The 27885-nt window shown below is 39.1% G+C and overlaps 1 protein-coding gene across 1 annotated transcript; it reads right to left on the bottom strand.

The window, feature by feature from the left end:
* Positions 1 to 5997: 5997 nt before the first annotated feature.
* Positions 5998 to 21150, bottom strand: CD86 (CD86 molecule). The gene is given in 9 exon segments (XM_052701715.1): positions 5998 to 7384; positions 8162 to 8293; positions 10356 to 10667; positions 12882 to 13223; positions 14518 to 14567; positions 16258 to 16444; positions 18470 to 18548; positions 20272 to 20345; positions 20973 to 21150. Coding segments are annotated over 9 exon segments (1263 nt in total). The 5' UTR covers positions 21040 to 21150; the 3' UTR covers positions 5998 to 7364.
* Positions 21151 to 27885: the final 6735 nt, after the last annotated feature.

Here is a 27885-nt window from a genome sequence, read left to right as displayed (position 1 = left end):
AAGTGTTTGATAGGCCAAAATGTCAGCTACAGAGCACTGTTTCCAGAAGAGTCACCACCATTAGTTGTGCATTTTTGCCAGGAATGATCAAGAACCTACTTGCCTCTCATCAAAGCCTGCACCAGTGGAGGTGATGCGCTGTTGCTGTCACACCTCTGAAACCAACCACCTTCTTCCACACTGTGCTCCTATCTGTTTGGGCTCCATAAATGTTCAGCAATTACTGATTAATGTCAACGGATGCAATTTTTTTCTAAATGGAAGAATTCAATCACACACCTTTGCTTCATCCGCACTTCCACGTCAGACCTCATTCTGTCAGTATGCCTCTCTGCTGCCATCTGTCACAAGGCAAAAATATGTCATGGAGTATTGGTGGAAATGTTCAGGCACTTCAGCAATACTAACAACATCTGCCTCTGATGTTGTGGGCCAACGTGATAAAACGGGAGGCGTTTATTTCCGAGCATCTCTTGTATATTAGCATGGAGAACTAGTGGAGTAATCACATCTATCTTTCACTGAAGTAGATTCTACCTATTATTTTGCTGCAGAGGTTTCTGAACAGAATGGAAATTCAGGCAAATATCTTTACTCTTTTGCAGGTGAAGGACATGCCTGCATATATGCAAATTGACACGACTCCTGACGTTGGTCTGTGTGTACTTGTGAGAAGGATAAGGGATGAAGCTGTGATGTTTCTCTTGCTTCTCAGCACAGCTCAGTCAGGACCAGTTTCAGGGCCTGTTGTATCTCCTGGTGCAAAGATCCAGAATTTTGGCTCTTAGCACTGGTCTTTTTAAGATCAGTTAAGAGTGACTCTGTCACTCAGCTGCTTCATCACTTCAGCTACCTCCAGGTGCCAAATGAAGAACAGAGTAAGTTTGATCCTCTTCACTAACAGACAGTTTTTTTACCTGCCAGGAATGCCATTTTATTTTTTCACTGAGAATATATGTGGAGAAGTCACATCATAGAATCATAGGATCACAGGATCATAGGACATTTGAGTTGGAAGGGACTTCTGAAAGTCACTCCTTCCACTACTGAAATGCACTACCCACCTCCTTACTGTGCTCACATTGACTATTTGATTTCCATGAACAAGCAAGCATCAATTAATATTAATGGGTGCAATTTTTTTCTGTACCCAATTCAATTCCAAACCTTTGTTTCATATTCACTTCCATGTCAGACAACATTCTGCTGGACTACCTCTGTGTTGCTGTCTATCACACAGCTACAAAACATAATGAAATATTGGTGGAAAGGTTCAACCTCTACTGCCACACCACTGATATATGTCTCTGATGTTTTGGACCAACACAGCAAAATAGGTGGCATTATTTTTGAAGCACCCTTTGTAAAAGAGATAATATAATTAATGTATATAAGTAACACAAATTATTTTATTTGTTAATATTTTTATTAATATATTAAAAAGAGCAACAAAAGCATAAAACTAGCGGGATATTTGTCCCTCTTTTTGTGAAACCAACACATCATTGCTGATTCACGTTCATTTTTTCATCCACCAGGACCCCCAGGTCCTTCTCTGCAGGGCTGTTCTCAAGGACTGCTCCTCCCAGTCTGTATGGATGCCTGGGATTCCTCCGGCCCAAGCGCAAAACCTTGCACTTTGCTGTCTTGAACCTCATTATTTTCACCTGTGCTCACCTTTCAAGTCCGTTGAGGTCCCTTTGAATGGCATCCCTTCCTTCCATTGCATCAACAGCACCACTCAGCTTGGTGTCATCAGCAAACTTGCTGAGGGTGCACTCAATTCCATCATTGATGCCATTGGTAAGGATGTTAAAGAGCACCATAGGTAGCAAAGATATTCTTAGTGTTAAGCACTCTGAGAAGGGAGTGGTTTCTCTTGCTAGCAACAGTAGAACTAGGCTGAGATAAGCTTTAGAAAATGAGTCAAAACAAACTTTTATTTTAGCCTGCATGTTTTGGAAGAGGGTTGGCAATATACTGTTTAACATACACATATTGACTGTTCATGTATGTATGTAACTGCAATTCAAGCTATTCTTACCTCATCTTTACTTTTTTTTTTTTTTTGCTATCTGCTTCTGACGTAAGCCGTGCTAATTAAGAATGGCTGGCTAGGCGGAGTTCTTATGATTCTCATTAATTTGTGTTTTAAGAGCTATCTTAACAAAAGCAGTGGACAAAAAGAGTGCAAGTCTCAATGTTAAGGACATAGCAGGTGCAGAAACACTTGATTTTGCAGATGTACCATAAAATTCATAACTAAGTAAGGAGGTATGGCAAGTCAAGGACTGTGACAATATCTGGATTTCAGAGCTCTGCAGATGCTCTCCTTGCTATTGGTACTGCTGCTGGCAGAAGAGATGCTTTCCATTGAAGGAAGGGTCCAAGAGTTACCAGAAGCAGCAGTGCTGGCTGACATTAAGAAATCCTATAGTAAATTAACTGAGATTCCTCTTCAGTAATGAACTAGATGATCGTAGAATCACAGGATGATTTGGGCTGGAATGGACCTTAAAGGTCCCCTGGGAAGGATATTTCCCATTCGACCAGGATGCTCAAAGCCCTACCCAGCCTGGCCTTGAACACATCCAGAGATGGGGTATCTACAGTTGCTCTGGGCAGCCTGTCTCTGAGCCTCACCATCCTTATGGTGAAGAATTTGTTCTGATTATCTAATCTAAAAATATCTCTTTTTTTCCCCCTAGTTTAGTTTAGTTTAGTTTAGTTTAAAACTGTTACCCTTGTAACATATCTGTGTCTTTCTTTTGCTGCAGACCCCATATCTGAACACAGTTCTTCAAGTGAGGTCTCATGACAGCTGAGTAGAAAGGGGGAAAGAATGCATCCCACAGGAGTTTTCAGATGATAAAAAATCTGAGAGGAGTTGTGCTGTCATGCAGTGGGACCTGAACAGGCTGGAGAAATGAACTGACAGGAAACTCATGGAGGGAACTTTGACCTTGGAAGAAGTATTTCCACTCACCACACACAGGCTCAGGCGGACCAGTTATAAAGCAACTTCGCGTAAAAGAACCTGGATGTCCTTGTTGACAAGTTGAAGATGAGGCAGCAGTGCGCCCTCGTGGCAAAGAAGGCCAAGAGCGTTCGCGCTGCATCGGGAAAAGTGTTGCCATCAGACTGTAGGAGGTGATCTTTCCCCTCTGTTCAGCACTGGTGAGGACACTGCTGGAGTGCTGTGTGTAATTTGGGGCTTACCATTAGGAGAAATGCATAAACTTAGTAGAGCCGGTCCACTGAAGGGACACTCAAATGATTAAAGGACTGAGGCATCTCAGATGAAGACAGGTTGAGAGAGATGGGATTGTTCAGGCTGGGAGAAAAGGAAGCTCAAGGAGAATCTCATCAATGTGTAGAAATGTCCAAAGGGAGGCTGTAAGAAAGGAGAGCCAGGCTCTTTTTGCTGGTGTCTGCTGACAAAACAAGAAGTAACACAGGATGTTCTGTCTGAACATCAGGAAAGTAGTCTTTTTTACTGCAAATGTGGCTGAACACTGACTGGCACATGTTCCCAGAGAGGCTGTGGAGTCTCTGTACTGGGAGATATTCAAAGCCATCTGAACGTGATTCTGGGCAGACTTCTCCAAGTGATCCTGCTTGAATTGGCAATCTACCAAAGTCTGTTCCAGCATCAGCTCTTCTGTGATTTTGTGTTATTTAACCAGTGAATCTAAAGCAACCTATTGCAACTTGAAGTCTAATGACAACATATTTTACCTCAGGATGCTGGTTACTGGTTTATCATTCTGCTTTTCAGGAGTTCCATATTATTATACCTTAAAGGAATGTTTTTGAATGGACTTCCTTCTTGCTGTGGAATGTAACTGGTGTCTCTGCTCATTTGTTTGCTTGCCGTGTTTATAAAGTCACTTAATGACTTAATGCACACTGCCAAAGAAAGAAACTGCTAAGCAGTTGAGGAGATAGCCTGGAAATCTGAAAGTTGCTATGGAAGACAAAAAATTTGGCACCTCAGCTACACATTTCCTTGTGCCTTACTGCTGTTTTCATTACCACAATAGCCCAGAGGATTAATGCATTTAAATAAATATGAACTCAGATTTTCTCTGAAGCTCATTGCTTTTTAACGTTCTTTAGGTGCAGAAGGTATTTAGGAATGGTTTCAAGACCAAGAAAAGAGGAGGCAGTGAAATTGGTAAGGTAATAGAAGAAAGTTGGCAGCCTGCAATAGAGGGGTGGCAAGTGATTTTCTTCTTAGAGAAAGGGGGAAATAAACAACTTCACTAATTAGGCACAAATAAACCCAGCCCATTGAGTGATGGCTGATGGTAGTTTATGGCAGCGTTAGTAGTCAGATGGTAGTGGTAATTTTTTGTGTTTGTTTTATTTTGATTTGTTGTTGTTTTTATTTTGTTTAAGTGAATGTGTTTGAGAAGGACTCTGAGTCCTAGCATAGATTTCCAGATGCCTTCTTCATGAGCTGGCTATTGTTTCTTACTATGGACAAACACAAAAGGTCAGTGATGGTTTTTACGCCTTACGCCTGACAAGCTGCACATCAAGGCTGATGAGGCTGAGAGTGAAAGTCTACAGGGTGCTTGTGTGAATCTAGTCATTTCAAAGATGAAAGTCATATGAGGCTTGTTGTTTGTAGCAATAATGTGGACTCTAGCTGTTGCTCAGGCAAGACTTCCATGTTAGTGATGATTTGAGCTGAAGAATGACTTCAGTGGGAAGTAAAATGTTAGGGGGAAAAAGTGAACTGAATAACAGCATGTGTTAAAAGGACTAAGAGAAACCTGGTGAGTATCTTCCTGAGTTAGTACACCTGGCTATTTGATACAAGCTTTATTTATGGAATCAAATAGTGACCAAGAGTTTGAGGAGATTGAAGGACCCATTGGAGATATGTTTAGCAACCTGCAGCATGGGATAAAAAAGTCAAGTTTTTAGGCTGCAATCTGATATTTTATCTTTGAGGTATATATGCTAGTAGGTCCGGGTTGGATGCATACTCACAGCTGTGAGTTTATATCCAGCTCTGTGAATGGACAACTGAAACAGTGTTCTGTTCTGGGTCACTGTAGCAATACCTTTCTTATTAGTTGCTTCTGAGAGTGGATTCTGGGAGTATTTCCTCCCTGAGAACACTGAGTGTAGCTATTCCCCAGTACACTGCTTTAACAGCAGGAGAGTAAATCACCAACACAGAAAAATACGTATATTTTAATGTCATTAAATAACTTTGCTATCAAATATAAAACCTTACATGAAAATAAGAGCTGTGACTTTTCAGATAATTTGAATGATAGTAATCTGAATAAAAATGTTTGGCTTGTTGGCATAATAGCTTAATGAACTGACTCCCAGATGGTTTTACAAACTCCAGATAACATGCAAATTCTCTTAGTCAGGTGGAAATAAAGGTGAAACTGAGGTGGAGTCTAGCAATTCTTAACATCACTTCACAGGAAAGAATATTTTTGCCAAGTAGGAACAGTGGAGAATTTATGTCCCCAGAATGCAAATCTGAGCTGAATTTTGTCTTGAGAATGTAATGTTAATGTCCATATTATGGACAATCAAGATCTCAAAAGAAATTTGTCTCAGATCTTCTGCATTTTTCTTGAAAGTTGTCAGTAGCACTGCAGAAAATAAAATGCAGACATTGTTCAAGATTGAGGACTGGAACATTTTGAATGGAACAAATAAATGAAAAGTAAAACTGTATCCTGTAGTTGAGCATAGCATCATGTATGGATTGCTGTATCTTTAAACTTGGAAGCGAAAGAAAGAGAGAAGACAGTCAACCAAACTGGAACATGCCCCACTTATTATTTTTTTCAGTATCTGCTTTGCCTAACTTTGTATATCTGGATTTCTACACAAATGAATGATACCTCATGCTTTAATATGCTATCCCTGCATCCATCTGAAAAAAACCTGTAGTACAGCATCTGGTCAGTATACATAAGATATTAATTTTCAATAGTTTTTTTTTTTTTTTTAAAAAAAAAAGGTATAATAACAAAAAATTACATTCAAAACAATTTTTTTCTTTCAGTTATTTCTAGTTTTAAATGCCCTATGGAAATTTCATGGCTTTTCTCAGAAGGTGGGGCAGTGTCTTTAAGTTCCTTTTTCTACCATGGAATGTACAAGAAAGTTGCTGGTACAAAGCCCAGAGCATTTATGGCCCATGATTAAATACCCTGACTCTGATCATATTTTCAGCAAGGTCAATGATTCACAGGTTAGTGCCCAACTCTATTCCTGAGACATTCACTTCTGCAATCCTTGCTGTTCTGCTCTCTTCATTGACTCTCACTGACAGCATTTTACAGTGTCACAGAGCATAATGAAAGATACAGCAAAACAGTCACAGGTGTCAAACACAACCATACAACTGAAGACTGCAGGATCTTGAGGAGCGCTTAGACGTTTAAACAGCTTCTCCTTATGCAGACGCTCAGGATTCTTCCAAGTCAGCCTCTGCCCTTAAAAAATCTGCCACAGTGAGAGTAGTGCTGCTAAGTGCTAGGCTGTTTTCTGTGGCCTTGTCAAAGGGTGAAGGAGTCTCAGCAAAAAACAAAGCAAAAGAAAACAATGAAAATAAGATACTTTGTACTTATAACAGTTGGAGCAGTGGCTTGCTCTGCTTCTCTTCTTATTTGTTACTGTTGACAACGTGGGTAGATTTCTGCCCTTCATATCTCACCATCTTCCTACCTGTCCAGTTGCTAAATACATTTTTGTGTTGGAAGAAAGATCTCTTTATTTTTTTTTCTTTTTTCTTTTCTTTTCTTTTTTTTTGTGGCATGTGGATGGCAAAGTTTTCATCTCCTCTTTCCAGATTTAATGAGATCACTAAATTCAGTTCTTTATATCTAGGTAGTACCACAGAAGGTAAAACCACATTGGTCCATTCAGAAGTGAATCAAGCCACTGAGTGCAGGAAGGTCCAAGGTGGCATTTCCTCTTAGTGATCAGGACTGCAGCCAGAGTAACTGCACCAGGAGCCAGGAAAATTCGTGTGTGTGCCAATTAATAATATAGAAGACTGAGGTGAACACTGACAGTTGTTCAACCAAAAAGCCCATTAAATCAGGAGAGTTTTCCCCAAAGGGTAGAAAAAACTCATAGAGACAGATAGAGTACTGTATTTGCTACTGTTCTATAGCAAAAATAAAAGCAAAGAACACTGGACAGTGGATTTCAGTCATCAGATGGAAATATTACATGTTGTTCTGCAGGGTGTTTGGAGAGGATTCTTGTTCTGGCACGGCATCTGAAACAATGGGACCTCAGACCTCACTATGTGCAGAAATGGTTCCCAGTCAGCAGTCTATAGCTGCTGGCCTCTATTTCAAGCTGGATACCTTTTAGACTGCGAGACTGACACCTGAAATAGAAGTAGATGTGATTTACAGAAATATGAGAGAGAGGAGCTGAAATAGTTGATGATAAATGTTCTCTTATCACAGGATTTGGAGAAAGAATGAGAAGGGCCTCAGGACCCTTGGGTGTGCAAGAAAGCAGGACTGATTCTGAGGAATTAATTCCCTTCTTAATACAAGAAGGGATAGATTATGATGTCAGCATAATCATCCTCTCAGTGCAGAATGAAGCCTGGACTGCTGAGACCTAGTGTTGCAATAAAACAGAGAAATGGAATGCAAAGATCACTTGCTGTTTCTGTTTTAAGTATGGTTCACTGCTGGGCAGCCTGTGTTGGACCAATGTCCTGGGTCCTTCACCTCAGTGATGATAGAACTGCCTGTACATAATGCAGATCCTCTCTCATCCCTCTCCCAGCTGTACTTTTCTTACAAATGGTGATGGACAAACAAAGACTTACATAAATCAATGATTTTAGGAACCAAATCTACCAATAAGCCATAATAAAAGATGAAGCTGCAGGACAAAATAATAAAGCTTGTGCCATGGCAGTCTAACAGAGCACAAAGGAGAAATGGATTACAGGGTAAGACACGAGAAAGGTGTTTGGATTTACTGCTGGATGGAAGAGATGTTTCAGGAACTAATTTGTCCAAGGAAGTTAAAGTCCGGCATAAAACTCAGCTTTCTGTCAGCAGCTGAATGTAGACAAAAGATTCATTGAAAAAAGAAAGCAAAGCTTGTGATTTAGGGAAGAGCTGAGTGACAAGTAATTACTTACTCTGGCTGGTAGATGAGATATTTCTGTTCTTCAATATCAAAAAACCCAGAAGAAGTGTGATCAGTACAATTACAGCTATAAGTGGGCCAAAGAAATTTACTTTCACCGGTTCCATTTTTTCTGCCTGTATCTCTGAATAAGAGAAGAGAAAAGATGCATGTAGCAAAGATTTAATTTGCCGAGAATTAGCTTAACCCATCCTCACCCAAATTTATGTAAATTAGAAGTTTATAGAAGGGCCCTAATTATCCTTTGCTTTTACAGTATTTAATAATGCTAGGAAATCACTCTCCATATGTCTTGTTTTGTTTTGTTTTTTTTTCCCCAGTAGCTAGCAGGTGCACCAAGGCTAACAACCACTTCAGCAACAGTAAGGAAAAGTGCTATTTCTGATGTTTGGGTTATGTGAGAGATTGGCAGCTTGATTAATACAAGAGCCTATGATGCCAATGCCAGGCTACTACTACTCTGCTACTGAAAATTTAAATAGCCTGGGATATGTTATTATGTATTGTCTGTTGAACCGAAGATCAAAGCTTAATGAAAAGCTCTAAGGGATGTGAGAGAGATAGGGAATGCACGGGAGTTTCCTTCTGTTTCTGGTTATTTTGCTTTTGAGGTTTTGGTTGCTAGGGATAGCAAGTGACACGGCTGCAATTGTCACTGAATAAAGGTTTTTTTTCTCTAGAGTTGTTAGTTTCTTATCCACCATTACTGTTTATTAGGTGGCTACTTGTTAAAGTCAGGGATGAGAAGAACTGAACAGGGAAGAGGAGGAGGCACTACTATGGCTAATATTAGAGGTGTTAATACTTTGAGCAACATTTAGAGCTTTGCAAACCTCCGAAGACTTCTGTATTATAATTTACAAAATCCTGGAGTGTAAGGACATCAAAGGCAGTTTGCCATATATAGCAGTGATGACTGAATCCTCTAGTTAAAGTTTAGTGAAGAAAACTGATTTGTAGATCTTTTTGGTAAATCTTTTTTCCATCCAGAGTAGTAAGTAAGCAGTAAATGGGGAAGCCTGTAAGTAAGTAGTAAATTTCTCTAATAGGCTTTCTGCAGTGTTACCAGTCCTTTTGGGTTTCTTGTTCCTATCAGGTGAATAACAGCATTCCACATTCAACACAGTCTTAAAGGAGATGGGCGAGGCAAATGACTGAAGTGGGAAGCAATTCCATTTTGATGTATTTGTGCCATAGCTTATGAATACAAATGTATAAAAAATGAATCCAGGAGAATGTTACAGCATCATGATATTCATGAGGGCTCACTCTGGCATGTAGTTTTTCAGTTAGAAAGGGTAAAGTAAACTGTGAGGCACACAAAAATATCTACACACAACTGACACTGTGATCATTAGGGAACATTTGGGATGGCACAGTCTGAATTTCTTGCAAGAGGTGCCTGAAAAGAGGCACAATCCCAGAGAAAAAGAAAAATCCCCAAATGGTCATTTTGGAATGCACACTGTATTCTGCCAAATGTTGTGGAAACCACTAGGAATACTTCCAAAACCCATCAAAGTTTTGTGGCCTTTACATTTTAGTTCAGTATAGTCTATTTTACAGCTTGTGAGCCAAATTTGGTCCAAGGGACTCTTCTGTTCAGCCCTCTGCCTCTCTCTAGAAACTGATTAGGAGCAGCAGCTCAAGAACTTATACATCAGAAAAAAAACACGTTTGCAGTGTGAGAGTCGTCAAACACTGGAACAATTTGTTGAACGAGGTTGTGGAGTCCCATCCTGAGAGATATTTAAAACTCAACTGGATAAGGCCTCAGGCTGATTTCCAGATGCTTCTCAAACCTCAGCAGTCCTCCGTGATCCAGCAGGCTCTATCTGAACAGCTAAACACCACCTCCAGAGACAGGCTGAATGCTAATCCATGTATTTAGTTTGCTTTGTTGCTGCAGCAGCATTTGGGGATAGGTGAACAAGACTGTGTTCTGTTCTGTGCAGCAGTAACCTTCCTTCTCTCTGTGCTCTCCTTTCTGTAATAAGGCTTCCCATGGAAAGGCAGAAGAGGGAATTTGGTGGCCGTGATTATCAGTGAACAGGATGACAAACATAGAAGTCCTGTAAGTAGCCCCTTCTGCTACTTAGGGCTATGTTGCCACCTGTGATCATTTCTACTAAAGCATTCTCAGCTCCTACCTGTGCAAAAATCAGAATGAGCAAATGAAAACTCACCTATGACTAGTGGCACTGAGGTAAGGCTCCCCTGCTGCTCTCCAAGGTGAAGCAAACAGCTAATATTAGTGAGTGTATTTGTAGGAACTGGGATATTCAGCTTGCTGGTAACATTATACAGCTTTGTTACAGCATCCTGTAAGACATCCATGCGTTGTATAAGCCTATCTGTTATGTTTTCACTTGAAATTATCCAAATCATCTGCTTGGGCTCTGGATAACCTCCGCTGGAAGAACAGGAAAGATTCAGGTTCTCACTGGGCTTTGGTTCCCCACTGTGTAGCTGTGCTATCACAGGTTGACTATAGTTGGCTGAAACAGACCAAAGAAAAAGAATCATGAGTCAGACATACTCCATCTTGTGACAGTGCCTGTCAATATTTTGAGATTTTCACGTGGAATCACACCTAAACAGTTTTCCTAGGAAAGCATTGTGGGTCCCAAGAAGGGTTTGTTGTGTTTTGGCTGCACACATAGACTTGCTTCTTCTTGTCTTTGAAGCATTTCAGTGACATAGGTCATATCAGCCCGATAGTGAGACTGTCTCTCTTACCTTTTCTAGACAAATTGGTACCTCGTAATAAACGAACCTGGCCTGCTCAGCTTGACTTTTTATGTGAAAGTGACTACTGTACAGGTTCCTTTACTCTGTGCCATTGGATCTCACTCAATGAAAAACTTCCCTGTTGCTTTAAAAAAAGAGTTTCCCAAGCAATAAATAATTGGTGAAAAAGGACTGGAAAGGACTATTCAAACATGTGATGTGAAGGATAATGATAGCTTTTAATCAAAGCAAAAGAAGTTTCAGGCTCAAAACTTCATTGAAAATACTGAAGTATGTTGATATTAAAGTCTTTTAGTACTAAAAACTATATGGAGAAGAGGCAGGAGTTTCTTAGGGAGATATGAGTGTAATGGATGGTCTGACTCTTCAGTATACACATTTGAAGTGTGAGATCCAGGCTCTAAGCCTAGCCCCAGTGAATTTGAATCTGTAACTGAAGATGATGTCTTCCAAATAGGCTACGGACTGAAATACCTCGAGAGACAATAGATCCATCAAGACTTTAATATTTTTCGAGCAGTGTTATCACTCTGACTTGTTTTGTTTTTGCATTCTGAAATGACTGCATGGCTTACTTCTCCTCTGTTTCTAATAGCTCTTTAAGTGTGAAACTTCATACTACATAAATAGCCTTCCACATATTCTATGCGATTCTACCTAAGAAACAGGCAGAGATACACTTGAACGTTTGTATTTTTTCTAATGATTTTTTATTTTAATTGACCCCTATATTCTACCTTCTTTTGGGAAGTTACTGAAGAGAAAAACATTCGAAAGAAACAAAGAAGCAAGTAATTTTAAACACGCTTCCTATATCAAAGGTTTGGGAGAGTTTTAATGCCTATGTATGAGACTTCTGAAACATGTTAAATTAGTTGAGGACTTGCTATTGAGTGCAAATTGTAAGTCTCTAAGGTCTGAAGCTGCTGAAAATATTCATCGTGTAAAAAATCGTGTAAAAAATTTTGTGAAAATTAGAATTAACAACCTACGTTTCCTATTTGCTTGTGCATCAAGGGAACACTTGCTGGTAGCACAGTGCTAAATAGTCCCAAGCATCGTGGTGATCTTTCTGGCTGCTGTTGCACATGGCCTACATTCTTTTGAAGCCTGAGAACACCAGTAGAAATCAGAAGCTGCTGTTATTAATGTTACCACTGTCCAAGTGGAAGAGAGAACATACACACAAAGGTGACAAAGAAAATAATATAAAATAGAAAAACATTATATAAAGATGCAATTCCTAAAAATCTGAAAAAATACTAGGAAAAGATTACTTACTTACTGAACCCTACTCGCCTGTAGTCTGTCCTTGCCTCTCATATTGTGCCAGAAATCAAGCTGAGTCTGATCAATGCCTGAATTTTTTTCTGCAGAGATATTTTCAGTCCTTCCATAACTGAGCATATGATGTTCTACTCCTCCACATATTAGCTGCTCTTTTCTACATTTTTCCTATGATTTATATCATCATAAAATAGTTGGATATTTGCAGAAAACTTTTTATGTTTCAACTGTAATTTACCACCAACATTCTTAATGCTATTGCTTTTAATAGAAGTCAGTGCTTCAGATGCAAATAAAAACTGTATTTTCTGGAGTCCTAGAAGCCATAAAACTTGCAGGGAGCAAGATGAAGAAGGCAGGGTGCTTTTCACTATACAGTGTGACAGGGTGGGAGTCAGGAATGTGTAATACTGAGCAAATTATTTCCTCTTTTTTTCTACTTCTTCCAAATTCACAATGAGAATTTTCTGAGAAAGAAACTGAGAAGAAGCACTTCTATCCACTTTAGAAATTCTCTCCACTTCAGCTAGACCCCCCAGTGGCATGGGAACAGTCCATGTTTGAACTAAACAAAATGACAGAAACCTAAAAAGAAAATAAAACAAACAAACAAACAAGCAACACAAAACAACAACAAAAACCAAACCAGATGACAATTAGCAGAGATTACTTACCAGTGATGTGCAGTAAGCACTCAGATTCGTGTATGATCTTTTTTGGTCCCTGGTCCATGTGCATAATAATACATTTATACAGCCCCTCATCCACAATCCTTACATTTAACAATTGCAAAGTCCATTTGTCCATATCCATCTTGGTACGATTTATGTATTTAGGACTAAGGTGATCATATATTTCCTGGCCAAGGTAAACTTCGTGTACCACTTCACCAGTACCTTTTTGCCAAAAAACTATTATATTCTTTATGTCAGTTTTCTGAGAGTTTGGGAAATAGCAAGATAGGTATGCAGTGTGATTGAGAAATGACTTCACGTGATGTACATTGGCAGCAATACCTTAAATAAATTAAAAAAAAAGAGAAGAAATTAAGATTTCCATCAACTGCAAAAGAATACCAAATGCTTGCAGTCATGGAGGCAATACTTAGTGACAGTAGCATAAACCCACCAGCATTTAGACAAATTCTCCCACTACCTATGAGAGGATACATACTTCTTCACACCGATGCACTTAGTCTTGTGGCATTCAGGTCATAAATCCGTTTCTTATTTTCCTTCCTATATTTCACTTTCCAAGGCAGGCTTACCACTCAGAGCCAGGGACAGTCTGTATTTTGGAAGATTTAACTTCAGGCAAAAGGCCACAGCTCCACACTGTTCTCAAATGTGTAAGCAATGAGATTCTGTTGTGAATGAGGCAACTGCATAATTTGTTTTTCAAAACTCAAGTTCATTCTCTTCAGGAAACAACACAGCACTGCAGTTTTGGAGACAGTGTGAATGCAGCATATGTGGTAAATGTTGGTGTCTAGGGAATATATGGCCAGGAGGTCAGAAACAGGAAAAGCTTTCTGTTTCACTGAAGAATTAATCTAAGTTTAATGACAAATTAAATGTCAGATTTAACTATTCTGTAATTAATCCAAAGTTTAATGGCAAATTAAATGTCGGATTTAACAGCCCTGTTGCTGAACTTGTTAAGAAATAGTCAATAAACACGATTATGCCTTCATGCATCAAAAGAATGGACTATATTACATTCAGGATGATTATTCTCCTACTTCCATCACAATCTATATCCACTGATATTATGAGGTAGAGATGGACTGGGAGAATAATCTTTTCTTGTCATGAGAAATGCAGACCTCTGTTCTAGCAGATACAAACACATTTGCTGTGTTCAGAAGATGCACTGTTTCTCTCCTGAATTAAAGTTTTGACTGATTTTCTGGAGCACAAGACTGCAGTGATCTTCATAGCTGCCTAAAACTCCATTTATTCCTTATCAAACTGTCAGTCTTTAGTTCAGTACTGCTGTCCTCTCTTATATACAGAGGGGATATACACATGTTCTCAAAAATAGATTTAAATTGAAAATTTAAGAGCAAGCAACAAGAAGAATGTATAATGTAAAGATACAAAATTGAAGAGAGAAAGTACTTTATACATTTTTTTTAATAGAGTCCCTGCTCACAGTTTAAATACGTATCACACGGATAATATGACTTTGATTTTACAACTGAAATTGCTAATTACTACTAAAAAGGAGCATCAAAGTAAATGTAAATGTATCGCGTAGCAGGACACAAATAATCTAAACATTTTTTACAATTAAAAATCTGCCTCTTACCTGGGAGAAGTATTATGGTAAAAAGAAAGAATATGCAGACCTCCATGATGCTGTAAGAAGGAAAAATTAAAGAAGTGTTTTAGAGGTTGAAAACACTGCAGTGCCTTCTCCAGTGCTCCCCAAGTAGCAGTAAAACAGGAAGAAGTTTTGAGAGAGATTTTTGAGAAAGTTAATCTCACATTTCCCTTCAACTAGTGGAAATGCTTCTCTGCGCTTTAACAGCCATTAGCAACCGGAAGCATGCTATGACAGACCTCTGGTTTACATGACTGTGGTGAGGTTCCAGATTACTGGGTATGCCATGGGAAGGGCACAGAGTCTATGGACTGCAAAGGGCCAGAGTGCCCAGAACAACTGGCAGAGAGGAGAGAGGAATGGGGAGCATGCCTGCCCTTAGCTGAACACGGAAGAAGATGGGGAATTGAAAGCAGAGGAAGAGGAGAGGGTGATACAGGAGAAGTCGGTGGTGGAGACAGGCAGCACAGTGATGTCAACTACCAGAAGTGATGAAATGGGTAACCTTCCATTGTGTAACAGGAACGTTTCCTTCACTATAATGAAAGACAACTGAAATCAATCCTGCGGGGTTTAAAGAGTTGAGGCTATGTGTCACCTGGTTTGGTCAAGAAAAATAAGTATCTATTTAAGAAAAAAAAGCCTTTTGACTCATCTCATAAGCAGAACACTTCTGCAACTGAATTCACATAGCGAACCTATATAATCCTGTTTAACAGTCAAGGCCCTTTCTCCAAGTATTTCTTATTTATAGGTGAGAGAACTGCTCCTGCATCTACTGGCTTACAGCTGATGGACAGCAGTGCCTTTGTGTTTTTCCTGTGCTATTTCCACATACCTGGGAGAAGCCTTCACACCATGCCATCCAAGGTGCTCCACTCTCCTTTCTGAATTATTCCAAAGAAGGCTCTTTTTTAGTGGAGAAGGTGTAAAAACTCTTCAGCTCTTACATGAAAAAAGAAGTGTGATTGCTGTCTTCTGGTTTCCCCTTTTTTTTTTTTGCCATGTTTTATTTTAAGCTTGTACACTTTGATCTTTTTTACCACAGATTTCTGGGAGCAAGTGTATTTTTCTGTTTAACACAGAATTTCCCTCCGTCAGCTGTTGTGTTTTCTATGTGTGTACTGCAAAACACAAAACCATATTTTTTTCCAGATTCAGCCTCTTCTTAGGAAAGAGGAGACAGAAACTTGGATGTGCCAGAGGATCTTTGTGATCAATGAGACTCGCCAAATTCATAGCAGAAGAGAGAGAGTTTGTGCAGGATCCATTGCTATAAGCAGAGATCATTTTCCTCTCCTCCATGAACCCAGCACAAACTGCCCTGCTATGCGGTGAATGTTTACCTCGGCTGGGCCCCACTCAGTTGAACCACACAACTAATTTAAGTAAAATTGCTTGTGCCAACTTGCCTGTGCCTATGCCACAAAAACCTACAGGAGCTCCTTCTCAGCAGACATGTTTTTCTCATATATATATATGAATAAGAATTTTTACTTCTAGTCAAACAAAGAAAAACAACCAACACAATAACCCTGTTTTTTTTTTTGGATCTAGTGAAAGTTTAGAAGAGGTGAATTAAAAACAGTTTAGCAACTGGAAATATAAATGACTGTACTGCTATAACAAGGCATGTTTTACAATGACATTCTCACAGGAGCAAAGACGAAAACTGGAAATGAAAATAAGTGAGAAAAACAAAACTCAAGGGAAAAAAAAAACAACAAAAATCCACAACAGATAACACTTTCTCCATGCCTTTCTTTATGCCTTTCTTTATGGGTTAGCTTTGGAGCTGAAGACAAAAGTCTCAAAGGTCTCACAGAATTTCCTGGCTGCTGTCTTCTAGATGGTGGTTACAGGACTGCCTGCATGTTGGGGGCTCTAAGATCCCTCAGGATTTCCACACGTCCTGGAGAGGGAGATCATAGTGTGACTTCTGTTGCTCTTAGATGAGCTGCTTCAGAGACAGTTGCTGAACCATGATGTGGGTCAGTAAACTGCAGTGTTGTGAGAAAACTCTCTTTCTTTATTTAAAGAAAAATCCTTAATCAGCTGATGCAAGTTCTATCAGGCACGGTCCAGAAGGCTGAGAAGAGAAAAGGCAATCAAACACTCTGCGTTGGCTACTTACACAATTTCTCAGACATTTTCAATATAAATTCTGTGCCCAATTCTTTTTTATAACTGAAGGCCACTGAAAGATTGATTATATCCCAGAATTGTTAAGGAATCAAAATGGTCCAGGTAAGATGGTGCACGACTGGCAAATGATAGGGAACAATCTGCTCCTCGCAATGGCCCCGTGCACGAGCCCCCTCCTCCAATGCAGAGCACTGTGGCTCTCTGTATCTTCATGGTTTTCCAATCACTTGCTGGCTGCATCCAATGGAAGAGGCACCTTTTCAAGATGCCAGTGACAATGGATGTGATAGGAATCCTTCGAAGATGCATAGTGTAAAATCTTTCCCTGACATCCAGAGTTATGTTTGTCTTCTGGGAGGTAAACATCCTTCCTTGCTAAGGACTAGATAAAGGTACTCTGTGGCAAGTGTCTTTCTTGTTTTTTGAAGCTTGGTCATATATTACTGCCAGTGCCCTTATGACTCCGAATTAAAAATCAGATGTAGATGTCAGAGATTAAAATGGAGAAATATTTTAATTGAAATTATGTCAGTAAGCAGCTAGTAGTTCCATTCGAACCTTTGTTTACTGGAAGGAGAAGAAACCATGTGAGTGTATGTAAATTCAGTGTCCCTATTCATGACTGCTTTCATTTGGCCCAAAGCAGTTTGAGAGAAGTCATTTTGCTGCATACAAGGGGATGAAGAACTCTAAGATAGAGAAAAAAAAGATGATTTTGCCCTTTTTACTTTTTGAGGTTGATTGCCAGAAAGTCCTCTGGAATTCATTTTAAATTGGCTTGTGCTTTCTGTTTCTTGTCACTCAAAATTCAACACATATATGCACAACAAAGCCTGAAGATTTGTAAATAAAAAAGATCTTTACATAATTATTTTTTTCCCCTTGGTTTTTGTTTGCTCTCTTTTTACTGCATTTTCACTGTTGAATGTATTCATTGCCTTTTGAAAGACACATATTATCAAAATATGTGGACTTTGTCTCATACGTTCCTTCAGTTCCTTTCAAAATGTACTTTTCAAGTGTATTTAAGAACATATGGCTGGTTTATTTTATTACACCAGGTACATATCTTCTATGGGAAGATTCTCCTTCCCTTTTATTTTGCCATGCTCTCAAAATATAACTGATTACTAAACTAGCAACCTACTCTTTTGACTTTTTTTGAGTAGGGAATTTTTCTAAAATTTCCATGCCATGCAACGCTGGGTAGCTCCACGAGCTGTTGTGAGCCTCCTGGAGACTCAGGACATCAGTGAATAAGACTCAGCCTTCTCTTTTGTTACAAACACAGGTCAATCCAAGCAAGTGTTATCAAAGTAAAGAACAACTTAAGGAAATTCCCGTAACATAACAAGGTCTGAGAATGGTAGGATTCCCTCCATTCAAACGCTTGGCCATACAACATAAATATCCAACAATGGATTATTTTCAAAACATACCATTATCCAGTCAACTTGTGCTTCCTATGTGTTTTTCCAGCAGGAAAGTGGCATTGTTGCAATCAATTGCTATTTTTTTCCAGTTCATTCTCTTTCTGAACATTCTTTTACTCTAAGTTAAATTTGGTTTATTATGTTGTTGTTACATTTTTAATAAGTCTGTATGCATAATTCTCAATTTGTTAATGCATTTTGTTTTCCTTCCCACTATTCCTTCTTTCAGTAAGATCCTTTCGCTATCTATGAGATCTTCAGGAGACCTCTGACTTCTTCTATGATTCTAGGATCACTGTGCTCTAACACACAGGATCTGGTTTACAAATGAAAAATAACACCAATTATTTAAACAGTACCTTTGGTCCAAAGGTCATGAAGCATTCCACTGCCTCTGCAAGCAAAATTCTTCCTCCACAACCAAAGGGAATTGTATCTCTGAAAGAGACCACAGCAGCTGCCGAATGATGCACAGTCCTACAGCACAAGTCTCAGGACACGAACAAGTAATCTACCTAGCTGAAACGGCAAGGGGAATTTAGAGAGAAAAAGCATCATCAACCAGAATGAGACACTCATTGGGATTAACTGGGAGTTCCACCTACAGGACAGGTCAGGTCAGTGTACTTGCTATGCCTTGTCACGGAATCGATGAATGAGTTGAACCAGCTCTTCTACATGACAGATAACCTCATCAGGTGACATCTGTCCTCCTTTCCCAGCCTCTGCACTTGCTTTGATTTTAATCAAGCACAATTCTCAGCTGGGAAACCTCAAATGCCTGATTCACTTATCAGTAGTTCATGCTGAGAGGGAATTGAAATGCTCACTACCAGGCTGTCCTTCTGAGACTGACTTCCAGTCACTTTGCCTGGAGATGGTAAATTAATGGATGGTACTGGGGCCAGAGCTCACCCCAGCGCTACACAACATATTACATGGACAACCACAAATGACAGTTTTCTGGGTGCTTTGGGTGGGAATATACATGCCATACATGAAAGAATGAATTTACAATTTATTCCTAGCCCATACCCAAATACATCCAAAAAGTATTTAGCTGCCATACAGCATATGTTTGGTCCTCAAGTATTATATGCTTATTATTGATTTTCAATAGGTGTCTTTAAAAAACACAGCTAGACACATATGATGCAAACTTCGTTCTGCTTCTTAAACAGGAACATCACTAATCAGAAGCTACATTTTTCTTCCTGCAATAGATCTCAATTATTAAATGAAGACATGATATTCAGAAATGGAGTTAGATAAGCCAAGCTGTGCTGCTCCCAGTTTTAGAGCAGAAATCACTCTGGGGACATATTCTTATTTTCTCACAGTGTTTCTCACCGCACATTAAATGATTTATAAAGTTAAAGGAAGAGGTTTTGCCTTTTGGTTTTGGATCCCTTCCCCCAAACACCAGAATTACAGTAGATGAGAACAAAGTACCCATTTCTCTGGTACAGATATTTCTACTGGTATAAATTAGAGATTGCTGTTTTTATGACATACATAATCAGAAAACACCTTGCATATCCACATTATTTTTTTCTTTCTTAGAAAAACTTTCTTAGTTTGTGATTATAAATGCCCTGCTTTAGGAATTAAAGCAATAATTGTGCTAGTGCTATCATAGGCAATCCCTCATTCTGTTATAAATTGATCATCTTGCTCCAAGGAATAAGGGATGTGTGTGTGAAGCTACAATGATTAGCAGCTGTGATTCAAACTAAATAGAGAGCAGCTGTGGAGCTACTTTCCTAATAGCAATTACATTTTTACAAATATATGCTCCTATATATTAGTAGGAGCTTTATGAAGGCTTGTCTCAGTAACTGCTCAAATCATTATCACATGACTAAAAGAGCCAACACAGTTAATTGAAAGCAGTATCACAATACTAGGGAGTACCTAATTTCTTTCTTCAGGCTTCCTGTCTCAAAGGCAGCAAAATACTCCAGCACAGATCTTGATGATATAGATGTTCATTCTTTCCTCTGTTCTCCACTACATGCTGAAAGACTTGGACAGAGAAAATCTACACTGCCCTCTTGCAAATGCATATATGCAGCTTTTGTCCAAAAGGTTCCTCTTTTAAAGTTGAAATTCCCCTTGCTACAAAGTACTTTTATTTCTCGTAAGTGACGGTATTACTCACGGTATCCTTGAACTCCCGTGTAGCCCCAGTCTTCAAGAGAACTGTTGCTTGGATTTTGCTTGTAGGCAAAAGCCCTTCGATTGTAGGAAATAACTGTTTTTTCATTTTGTTTGTTTGTTTTTTAACTAAGACTTGATAGTTAAAGCTGGCAAGTTCTACTCAATTCTGTTTGCCTAACTAGGTCTTATATCAGTGGAAGAGGAAATAGTTTTGTTGGCAAGGACTGACCTTTCTCCAGTGAGATTAAACAAAACTGTCCTTCCCTAATTCTCAGCTGCTGAAAGCCACCAAGTTGATTTAAGATCTGATGATGAATAAAAACAAGAGCTGAATGGATTGCTATACAAGAATGGTGATTTTGAGATTGATTCCATAATAATCATGGGAAATAAGAGAAATCTATGGCCATCCATTTACCACAAATTCCATGCTTGCCAGGTTGTGTTTGAGTTTTCTGTATGACAAAGAAGTTATGCTTATTTAACTATTTTTACATATAATTCTTTGATAAAATGATAACTTATTTCCTCTGTACTTTCAATTTATCTACATTAAATTTGTTTCTCTTGTAATCTCATTTCAACTATGCCAGCTTAGTAGAAATTCTAACTTCAATATCCATTAAGATTTGCTTTAAGTTGGCTTATGAACATGCAACAAGCCTCATAAAAGCCCAGTTTAACAATAGCAGTTGTGCTTACCAGACGTAGACCAAACATTATTCATATTTGAGTCTCTTGTCTCTGAATCACAATTTACAGATGGCATTCAAAAAGAAGCTGTCTGGGGAAAAAAAATTCATCCTATATCTATTACCCATTAAATTTCATTGGAAAATAATTTGAAATCAGATTCTATGCACACGTTTTCCTTGTCTGAGACAGGCTACTCAGCAGTTGTCATTAGAAATAGAGAAGTAAGCTGCTATGAGTGAAAAAAGAGAAGGTTTTCCGGTCTGTAGCAATCAGAGAGCTATAATTTGCTTTTAACTCAAGTTCTCAGTGAAAGCAGCCAAAAGAATAATTTCTTCAACTAGATCAAAAACTAACAGAATCTAAATTAAGTATTTTCCAAACAAGTTCAGCAAAATCTAAAACCTCAGAGCTTTTACAAGGTTTGATTTTTTTACTTGCTTGCAACTCAGTGTTGTGGTTAGCAAAAAAAACAAGAAGTGATTGAGTATCTTCTTCTCACTGTAAGATTTCATCAAGAGTAGTGATGGAAGATGCCTCAATGTTGTGTCGGAGATAATAAAATTTTAAATTCTACATATGCTTTGTCTTTCTGCCTTCAAAGTCTCGCTGAATTTCACACGAATGTATTGAGTTCAGTTTTCAGATGAGCAAGTTGCTGGCCTGCCAGCCTGGATGCAGTGGATGAAGAGGCCATGCCCTTTGTGTGACACTGAGGAATGTCTAATGTGCTTTTCTGCTTGCTCATGGTGGACATTCGGCTAAACATCAATAGATTATCTAAAATGTTATTGACATAAAAAATCATAGAATATCCCAAGTTGTAAAGGACTCGTAAGGAATATCGAGTACAACTCCTGGCTTCACACAGCATCACCCAAAATCAAACCCTACGCCTGAGAGTGGTGTCCAAATAGCTCTTGATCTCCAGCAGCTTAAGGCCATTACTAGTGCCCTGGGCATCCTCTTCCAGGGCTGCATGACCCTCTGGTGAAGAACCTTCTCCTAACACCCAAATCTGACCTCCCCCAGCACAGCTCCATGCCGTTCCCTCGGGCCCTGTCGCTGTTACACAGAGCAGAGCTCAGCGCTGCCCCTCTGCTCCCTGTGAGGAGCTGCAGCCGCCATCAGGCCTCTCCTCAGCTCCTCTGCTCTGGGCTGAGCACACCATGGGACCTCAGCTTGCTCCTTGCTCTCTCTCAGCACACCTTGCTCTCTAGACCCTTCACCGTCTTTGTAGACTTTCTTTGGACACTCTGTAATAGTTTTATGTCCTTTTGGTAGTGTGGTTCCCAAAACTCAAGGTAGGGTTGCACCAGTGCAGTGTACAGTAGGAAAACCACTTCCCTCGCTCAGCTGGCACTCCAGGATACAGCTGGCCTTCCTGGCTGTCTGGACACATCTTTACTTGTGTTCAGCTTCCATTAACCAGAACACCCAGATCCCTTTCGGTAGGCTGCTCTCCAAACTCCTGTCCTCCAGCCTGTACGTAAAGCCAAGGGTTGCCCATTCCCACGTGCAGAATCTAGCACTTGCTCTTGTTAAACTTCATGAGGTTGGTGATTGCCCAGTTCTCTAATTGCAGGTCTCTTTTGCAAGGCCTCTCCACCCTGATGGACTCAACAGCCCCTTCCAATTTATTAGGCTCAGCAAAACAGCTCAAAAGATCTTTTTAGTCCTACATCCAAATCATTTATGAAAACATTAAAGAGAACCGGCACTAAAATAGAGCCCTGGGGAACCCTGCCATCCTGATGTAATCTCACTTACTGTAACCCTTTGGGCCTGACCCATCAGCCAATTGGTCACCCATCACATTATGTTTTTGTCTAGCCATATGGTGGACATTTTGTCCAGAAGGATACTGTGAGAAACAGTGTTGAAAGCTTAACTGAAATCCAAAAAGATAACATCAATTGGCTTCCCTTGGTCAAGTAGATAGCTGATCTTGTCATAAAAGGAAATTAAGTTTGTTAAACAGGATCTTCCCTTTATGAAGCCATAGTGACTATGACCAATGACCACATCATCCTTCAGATGTTTTTCAGTAACTCTCAGCATGGTTTTCTTCATAATTTTACCAGGCACCGAATTCAGATTGATACGCCTGTAATTGCTAGAATCTTCATCATAGGAGGAGTGGCCAGCAGGCAAAGGAGATGTTTATCTCTCTTTACTCTGCCCTCATAAGGCCACGTCTGGACTACAGCATCCAGGCCTGGGGCCCCCAACATGATGAAAATGTGGAGCTTTTGAAGGGGGTCTAGAGGATGGCCCTGAAGATGATCAGAGGGCTGGAGCGCCTCTTCTATGAAGACAGACTGAAAGAGCTGGGCTCGTTCAGCCTGGAGAAGGATGTGGAAACACCTCGTTACAGCCTCCCAGTATTTAAAGGGAGATTATGAACAGGAGGAAAATCAACTTTTTACGGAGGTAGGTAGTGATAGGACAAGGGGGAATGGTTTTAAACTTAAGGAAGGAAGATTTAGATTAGAGGTCAGGGGGAAGTTTTTCACTGAGAGGCTGATGAAGCCCTTTCACAGGCTGCCTAGAGAGGTTGTGGATGCTGTCAGCTTTCCCAGCCAAGCTTGCTGACACCTGGATCCTGCTGCCCTGCTCAATTTCAGGTATTTTATAGAGAGATGGGAGAAATGGTGGATTTGCCTGCTGTATGAGGGAAGTATGTATGGTGGTAGGTGATTGAAGAATTATCCAGGTATTGGTTCACAAAGGCTAGATTTATCTCTGTAGGGGTCAAGGAGTAACTCTGTGAACATGAGGTGCCTGCTTTGTGTTCATATTCACAAAGCCCAGCAACACAACCAGGCATTTGAGGACAAATGAACATCAGAAGTAGTCCTGTCTGGAAATCTCATAGAAGGTATCTAATGCATCTCTCTGGAGCAATGGCCAGGAATGCTTGGGGGAATGTGTTAACTTTCAGAAAAAATACAGACATTTGAAATTATTCTGGTGCCAAGTCCCATTTCATCACATCCTAATTGTTGTCAAGGAATGAGATCTGAGCTACCAGGTACACACACTCTCCTTAGTTTTATTTTGGAGAAAGAATCCATTGCTACTGTGGGGAAGTGGAAATCATATTTGAACTTAATTCCTTAAATTGATTTAATTGGCTGTGTCCTACAGGATCTTCCAGTTAAACTGGAAAATGAGGTTAATTTAATACACAATGCCTGAGTTTTGCTTAATGAAGATTAAAGAGTCCAGCACATTTAGAGAGGATTTCTTTCTCATGGCTTCTCATTTGGCAACTTGTTTAAACAAAATGCAATTATTTGATGTGGAAGTGATAGTGCAATGCAAGGGAATGAAATATTTTATATTTAAATTCGGGCACTGAGCTTACAAACTCTTAACACTATATATATGCTGATGTATGGGAGTGCTCCTGCCTATGTATCATGCTGACTCAAATTACTCTTTTTTATATTTTGCTAACTGAAGGAATTATCACCTTTGAGACCAGGGCACAGAACATGTTCCTTTTAAGTCCTCCCTGAACTTCAGAGAATCTGTCAGTCCTCATAATAAGAAATGTGAAGAGAAACTGGCTGAAAACTGAAGTACATGATTGTAGTATGTTCTACAGTGTGAATACACTGTGGAAACGTGAGAAGTGATTTGTGAAACAGGATTTTGATCTTACATGGTTTGCTTTTTATATGTAAGTTAAATTCATTGTTGAAGAATACAAATAACCACTTAAAAGTAAGGTGACAATTTACAGTAGATTTTTGTAAGTATTTTTGTAAGTATTTTGTGTGTTTTTGTAAGTATTAAGAAAAGCAGTTTCCCTTTGAAGCTTATATTAGCCCTCATATGGATGAAGCAGGGAAAACATGAAATAAATAACCCTCTTTGAATGAAGCTTTGGTATTTAAACCTCTTTTTCCATACTATGTCATACTCTGCTAATGCTGTTTTTCTTGGCTTAACTAAATTTCATATTATTGTAACTACAGACAATTCTTTCATCATGGGTGACCTTCCTATAGGTAAGGTTAGAAAATGACTTAATTTCATCCCCCTGCTGCTAATAACAGCAAGAATGACTAAAGAATGGCTAAAAGAATGCAAAAGATTGATAGGTGAAGTGAGAGCATCTATGAAGTCAGAGAAAATATCGGTGAATTTGGTAATCAGAGAAACTAAAAAGCCAGAGGAAATGACAGTAACAGGCATCATCTTCAATTAATCTCTTATTCCTTGAACTCATTTATTGCACTATCTGGGACTTTGGTGTAAGAGTTCTTTTTCCTAAAACTTCATATTTTGAAGCTCTTCTACTGATATTTCTTCAACCATACGTAATATACTTGAATATATTTGTAATTTATATAGTGCTGCAATATATATATTGTTATAAGTATCTAAATTGTCAGCAAAAGGGCATTTTTCAGGGCTCCACATGGAACTAAGTTGAAGGTAATCCTCTTGAGTCAAAGCAGACAGCAAGAGGAGAGAAAGCAGCACATTTCAGAGATGCAAGATGGGGTCACTCTCAGTATTTTGGAAAATCTTTAGGGGGTTTGATAAAAATAACAGTACATCCCCAAAGCTAAACAACACAGGTAGTTTCCCCTTGGATCAGCGAGATGTAGACAGCTGCTGTCCGGTGGCCAGTCTAAAGCAGAAGACAGCTCAAGGCTGCAAACCCTACGGATATATGCCTGCTGACATGTGACTAATTTCTATGACCTTTTATAACCTTCAGAAATTGAGTAAGTGTGTGTGATAGCTTGTATCTACGCACATTTGCAGAAATTGCTACCTTAGCTCATCGGCACTGCGAGAGCTGGAAACTGTAACTTGCCAAAGGGGAAACTGGGGGGTTTAATTTTGAATCGGATGAGAGCAATTAAATTGAATAATGGAAAATTGCCTGAGTTTCTCAATAAACAGCAATCTTGGTAGGTCTAGCAGTGGCCTCAGAGAGCTAGAAAGAATACTCTATTTGTTACATTAGTATTACCACACAGTCTTAAAGCTCAGACAGGTAATTTCACTATTTGAAACTCACTTATGTTCACCTGAAATGCAGCCATTGGCTTCATAGTATATTTTAAAAATACATAACTTCACTCCAGTTGTAATGTTAATTTGAGCACTCTTTCTTGATTTTGGTTATCTTTGTGGAAAATATCATTTTATTAGGATACGAATGCACTTTAAACTCTTTTTTTAATGTATATGTTTTTATTAATAGGTACTCATCCTTACTTGTGGCTCACAGGCAGGGGATTTTTTTCCCTTACACAACTGAAGTAAGGTTATAAAAGCTCTAATCACCGTGCTGGTAAATATCATCTCTGAATCTTGATGCATACCTGTGTTCTTCATAGTATATAGCACACTTCTGTGTTAGGCACTTGCTAACCATATATTTTATGGCTATTATATTAGATGCCTATCTGTATCTGTGTTTCTATATGTATTAGCAATGTATCAGCAATTAGAACCAGGAAAAAAGTAAAATAATAACAAATAACAACAAAAATAAAGCAAAGCAACACAATAAAAAGCAATACGAACAGCTGTATCTAATTATATACAAATTCAGAAAGCTTTATGGACTGTTTTTATCACTTTGGTCTCCTAAAATTCTGCCCACAATGCAGATTCCACATATTTTGTCATATATCATCTTCATATTCTGCTCTTTGAACTACCTTAAGTTCTGTAACTCAAAGTACTTCACCTTGAAATTGCGTTATTTGTAGCAGCCAATGGATCTTGAAATATTCTTCAAGGCCATTTAATGTGCTTTTTAAATCTCGTTTCAGTTCTGGCAAAATCAAGTGAAAAGCTCTTGAGTTTGTTAGCAGTGTTAAGAAATCTCTTGTCTGTCAGAACATGAAAAAAAGGAAGAATTATATAATCCACAAACATTTGTTTTAGACTCTTTAGATTTACATTTATATTAAAAAGACAAGCTATTCAAAGCTCCAAAATCCCCGCATAAATCAGACTGCTCTGCCCAGTGCATTCATTTGTATGGGACTGAAAGAGCAATGCATTAAATCAAATATTGTGCAAGAAGGGTACAGGTAAAGCCTGTACTGTCTTTAACTGAGACGTGTATCTGCCTGTGTAGTACCATTCAAATACTTCAGTCCTTTATTTCTGTTATATACTAATCTTATCCTGCAAAAAGTCATGAGCAGCATTAGAACACTTCAGGATCACACTATAGCACACCAGTATTTGAAGTAAGACCTGCTTTGAAAGACTGCTTTTATGAAATGTTGAGATGCAGTGTGGTAAGGAAAAGTCTGGGAAAAATGGAGCATCTCACAGCCTCAATAGAAGTACATTTTAATTTCACTGACAGTATCAGTGACATTGATCTGCTCAGATATTATGATTGTAATGTTATCACCTCTGGTTACAATATGAGTAACAAGGATAGAGAGAGAAAAAGAGTTTCAGAGGTAGGAATATACAGGGAAGATCCCATTACCTTGGATTATACCTGTAGGACATAGAACCATGAATAAATTAGTTTGGAAGAGACCTCCGGGTATTATCTAGCAGAACCTCCTTGCCCAAAGAAGAATTAGTCCAGGTTGCTCAGGACCATGTCCAGTCATCTTGAACACCTCCTGGGAAGAAGATTCCACAGCCACTCTGGGCAACCTCTTCCAATATTTTACCACCCTTAAGATAATAGAAAAAAAGGTCCTGATATATAATTTCAATTTCTCACATTCCAAAACTTGTTTCTTTTGCATCTTATTCTATTACTACACCTACAAAAAGAGAGAAATCAGACTTGAAGACTATAGGGCCAAACAGTCCCAAACTCCTCCACTGGCACATCCATTATCCAGTTGGAGGGGAAGACAACAGTGATGAGAAATGGCAAATTGCCACAAGAAAGACTCAGAAGAGGATAAAA

The sequence above is a fragment of the Tympanuchus pallidicinctus genome, unplaced genomic scaffold, assembly GCF_026119805.1.
Source record: "Tympanuchus pallidicinctus isolate F22 unplaced genomic scaffold, pur_lepc_1.0 scaffold40, whole genome shotgun sequence".
Lineage (NCBI taxonomy): Eukaryota > Metazoa > Chordata > Aves > Galliformes > Phasianidae > Tympanuchus > Tympanuchus pallidicinctus.
Note: the sequence above shows the minus strand (reverse complement) of the source record. Positions and strands in the feature narration are given on the sequence as shown.